At 32.1% G+C, this 4,195-nt stretch overlaps 1 protein-coding gene across 1 annotated transcript; it reads left to right on the top strand.

Moving 5' to 3' along the window:
• Nucleotides 1-2,386: 2,386 nt before the first annotated feature.
• On the top strand, nucleotides 2,387-3,972 carry LOC122602220. The gene is made up of 2 exons (XM_043774933.1): nucleotides 2,387-2,796; nucleotides 3,039-3,972. The coding sequence occupies exons 1-2, from the start codon at nucleotides 2,425-2,427 to the stop codon at nucleotides 3,645-3,647; spliced, it is 981 nt and encodes a 326-aa protein (XP_043630868.1). The 5' UTR covers nucleotides 2,387-2,424; the 3' UTR covers nucleotides 3,648-3,972.
• The last annotated feature ends 223 nt before the right edge of the window (nucleotides 3,973-4,195 follow it).

Genomic DNA, 4,195 nt, shown 5'->3' with positions numbered 1-4,195 from the left:
TTGTCCTTTATTCACTAATTTAAACATCTCCATATAATATACTTATAATACCCTTAATGAGATAATTTACAGTATAGATCTCCAACACTTAAAATAACTACAATACCACCTTTAACATCAATTACTTTTACATTTACCACTATCGTCACACTCATCATCGTCCCCACTACCGTCCCACCACCATCACCATGACCACATCCGCCATCACTACCTCTACCACTGCCGCATTACTTTGGCATAAGTCGAGTCTATTTTAGTTTGCCATCTATTTATCACATCTTCATATATATGATATACAATCAATTATCAACACACTTTAATTCTAGAGTTCACTATTTTATTATTATAATATGCTTATTACCCAATTAATAATCAGCATATTTTAAGACATGTATTGTTCAAACTCCTTATACTACCCATTTAGTTATACTACCCAATTAAATGGTTTTGAATGTTAACTAGTTTATAAAATAAATAATGCTTATTAAAGAATACAAACATCGTTCCTTGTTCATAGTCAAACTTGTTCATAGCCACATCGTTTGTTATATAGACCACAACTTCACAATAGTATTTAAAAGAATTTCTAATATGCTTTTTCATTATAATTCCTATACAAGTTGATTATGCCCTTTATTGACTCTACTAATTAATTAAGTTCAAGGTCAAGTTTAAATACCAATTATTATAAATTTCATTCACCTTAAGAACAAAAAGTATAAGAAATAAAAAGCTAAAAGGGCGTATAATCATAATATATTACTCAAAGAAACAATATCGGCAATTGATTAAAAACTTAAAATTGGTTGTCTTGGTACATTTGCGGCCATTGAACGAAAAAAAGGTGGTAGATTCCCAATCATAACCTCCACTCTATTTGAAACACCCATAATTGCACCCAACAACCAATCCTTTTCACCCTACTATTGAAACCTGAGCTTCTAAGTTTAACCCATCAAACCATGTACTACAACATACAAAGCTAACAAGTTTCTTGGTCTAGTGACCTAAAAACGAAATGAGTGTCTTTTTCTTTATATACAGGTCTGAGTTCAAATCCGGGTATTAACGTTTAATTAATAACTTGATAAATAACTAATTACTAATAATTGTTCAAAAGCTTTATGTGCTATAAACATGTTCACCTTTGGATGATGCTGTAAATTCTGGATAATGTTGGCAATTTTTTTTTGAAAGTTAATGTTGCCAATTAACCAACATATTCTACAAAAAACAATCATGCTTTGATATTGTTACCAATTAACCTAACATTTTCTACATGTAACAAGCGTCTATTGATTGATAATGTTACTAACTACTAAGTACCCTAACATATATTACACGAAACAAGCGGTTTTGGATTGTTCCCTACTATGGTTTTTTTGATGCGTTTGCTATATGAGTTTAACGGAATAGTTAATATGCACTAGACGTAATGTACGAAAACTTTTTTGACAATTTGAGAACTCCCTATAATATGTTTACGACAATTTAAACTTAATCTGATTGGAAAAAGTTCATGTGAGAACCATTTGAATTGGAGGAACCATGAGAACCTTTATATTATAACTTGATATTCATATATGAATACTATGTGTGAATATATTCATGCATATGAACAAATCAAGTTATACCTAATATTAACTATAATGGTTCTTAAATATTGAACCTTACCCTAATTTGATAAACGCTTGAATTTGTTCATGTAAGAACATTGGTTACCTACGCTAAATATATCTATAGTACTTTATAGTTTTCTTTGGTGTGTTTTGTGTCTTTAACAACTTCTTTAAGAGTTCTTGAATTCTTCATATGTCTAATTGGTCTTGAATTGATAGTTTTAAACTATATGAAGGTGTAGCTATGAGATCAATTACAAGTTAATAGTTTATGTATTATCGTTATAAGTTGAAATTACTCACAAGTTACTAGTTTACCCGATCGATCATCTCCAATCTTTACAGAAAAAAACCCATGATAGGTGGAAAAAAACCTTTGAACTTAACATGAAACCTATGTTTTTTGTCACATTATATATAAAACAATTCAACAAATTTTGATGTGAGGTAATATTTTAGCTAAGAATGTTCTTTTCTTCTTCATCTCTTCTAGCTCCACCTCTTATTCTCTTACTCAATATTTATATTACATTTTTACACTTAACTTTTCAAAAAATAAAGACCAATGCATAAAATTATGAAAATATATTATATCCATTGTACCATTGTAGTATAAGCTTTATATTATAATATACTTTAATAAATATCAAAATTCAAAACTTACAAATTCCAATACCCATAAAAAAGAGCTTTTAGGCCCAAGTTTTACTCCCTTTTTCTGCTACCACTGCCCATTTAAATACCCCAACAATCTCCATCACCTTTTTTCCCCACTTTAACAACACAACCAAACCACCATTCCATAATGCACCGGTCTTCCTCCCACAACGCCACCGCCACCTCCGTCAATGGCTTCTACAACTTTTTGACTCAAGGCCTTGACGATCTTTTTCGATCATTTCACTCGAATCACTTCATGTCTATCCATTTTCTACAACATGTTCTTTCTTCACTCCAATCTTTTCATTCTCAACTCATTGCAGTTGTCCAAAAACTCCACTTGCCAGTTGGCGAAAAATGGCTAGACGAATACATGGACGAAAGTGCCCGTCTTTGGGAAGTTTGTCACGTCATCAAAACCGGTATCACTAATATGGAAAATTATTATTCTACTGCTCTTACCATCACCACCACCCTAGATAATCACCACTATTTAAACCCGCAAATTTCCCGCCAGGTATTTTTTATTTTATAAACGTATCAGAATGAACGTACTAATTTCATTCTGATACTTTCACAACAAAAGTTAATCTGTACAAAACAGATATTTTATTTTTGACAATTTTATTCTTATATAGAATAAAACTGTCAAAAACAACATATTTCGTTCTTTGAAAATAGTTCCTATTTATTCGAACCCATTTTCCTTTTTTTTTATTTGAGTTATAAAAACTTAATACAAAAATATATTTATGGCAGGTTCTAAGAGCGATCAATGGGTGCCAAAGGGAGAGAGTTGGGTTAGAGGAAGAGAATAGGGGGTTAATCAGAACAAGGATTCAACCATTGATGATGAAATTCGATAGAAACGTACTCATTGAATCGAAATTCAATGGGTTCAATGGGTTTAGAGGAGTACTTTTTGCCTTGCGAAATACAAATTCCTTGCTTTTGCTGATATTGTTAAGTGGGTTGGTGTATTGTTCACCTGTAACAAGTTTTTCTTCATCTTGTCATGGGAACAGCCACATGAATTATAGTGAAAGTAAGTCAGTTTTCGGGTCCGGTTTCATGGTTTCAGCATCAAGGTTACATGAGAAAGTTATGGAGAATGAAGATGGTCAAAATGGTGTTCTGCTTTATGAGTTTTGGAATGCAAGAACAGCTATTGATGAATTGAAAACAGAGCTAGAAAGAATTAGAGGGACCGGAATGGAATTTGATGTAAGTGAAAGGGTTGAAAAGTTAAAAAGCTGTTCTATGGGTTTGCAATGTGGAGTTGAAAACATGATTGTGCAACTTGATGACTTTTTTGATGAGATTGTTGAAGCTAGGAAGAAGCTTTTGGATTTGTGTACACATGGTTAGGGCTTCTAAGTTTAGTCTCAATGTGGTTCGAACACCTTGTGAACGATTAAGGGTTCGAGTCATTTCTCGTCGGTTTTTGCCATAATAGGTAGGGACCGTGGGTTCGGTTATCACAAATCTTGCTCTTGTAGTTAGGGTCGTGAATTTAGCCTTTTTGCCTAATTTTTACCCTAGTAGGTAGTAACTATGGGTTCGAGTCTCGTTCTTTTTGCTAGTTTTGCTATTATAAGTAGAACTTGTAATTTCGAGTTTCACCCTTTTTGTCGAAAAAGGTAAGAGATTAGACTTGTGCAGGAAGAAAAAGAAAATCAAATTAGACTATTAGTAGGCTTTATTCTGTTTTTTTTATAATAAACTTCTATGTTTTGTTCATTAACTTCTTTTTTTATATTTGTTTATGGGCTATGAAAGTTATTTTTCATTTGCTAGTACTTTTGCTTTTGAGCTTAAACTAAGATACATGATGTTGACCCTTTTGGCCATGAAGTTTTTCAACCCAAAAATGAGATGCTAAAAAGCAGAACTTACATATCTTAAAATCATGTGTA

The sequence above is a fragment of the Erigeron canadensis genome, chromosome 5 (assembly GCF_010389155.1).
Source record: "Erigeron canadensis isolate Cc75 chromosome 5, C_canadensis_v1, whole genome shotgun sequence".
NCBI lineage: Eukaryota > Viridiplantae > Streptophyta > Magnoliopsida > Asterales > Asteraceae > Erigeron > Erigeron canadensis.
Note: the sequence above shows the minus strand (reverse complement) of the source record. Positions and strands in the feature narration are given on the sequence as shown.

Coding starts and splice junctions, on each gene's coding strand:
- LOC122602220 (XM_043774933.1), top strand. CDS start 2,425: ATGCACCGGTCTTCCTCCCACAACGCCACCGCCACCTCCGTCAATGGC. Junction 2,797..3,038: donor ACCCGCAAATTTCCCGCCAG/GTATTTTTTATT, acceptor TATTTATGGCAG/GTTCTAAGAGCGATCAATGG.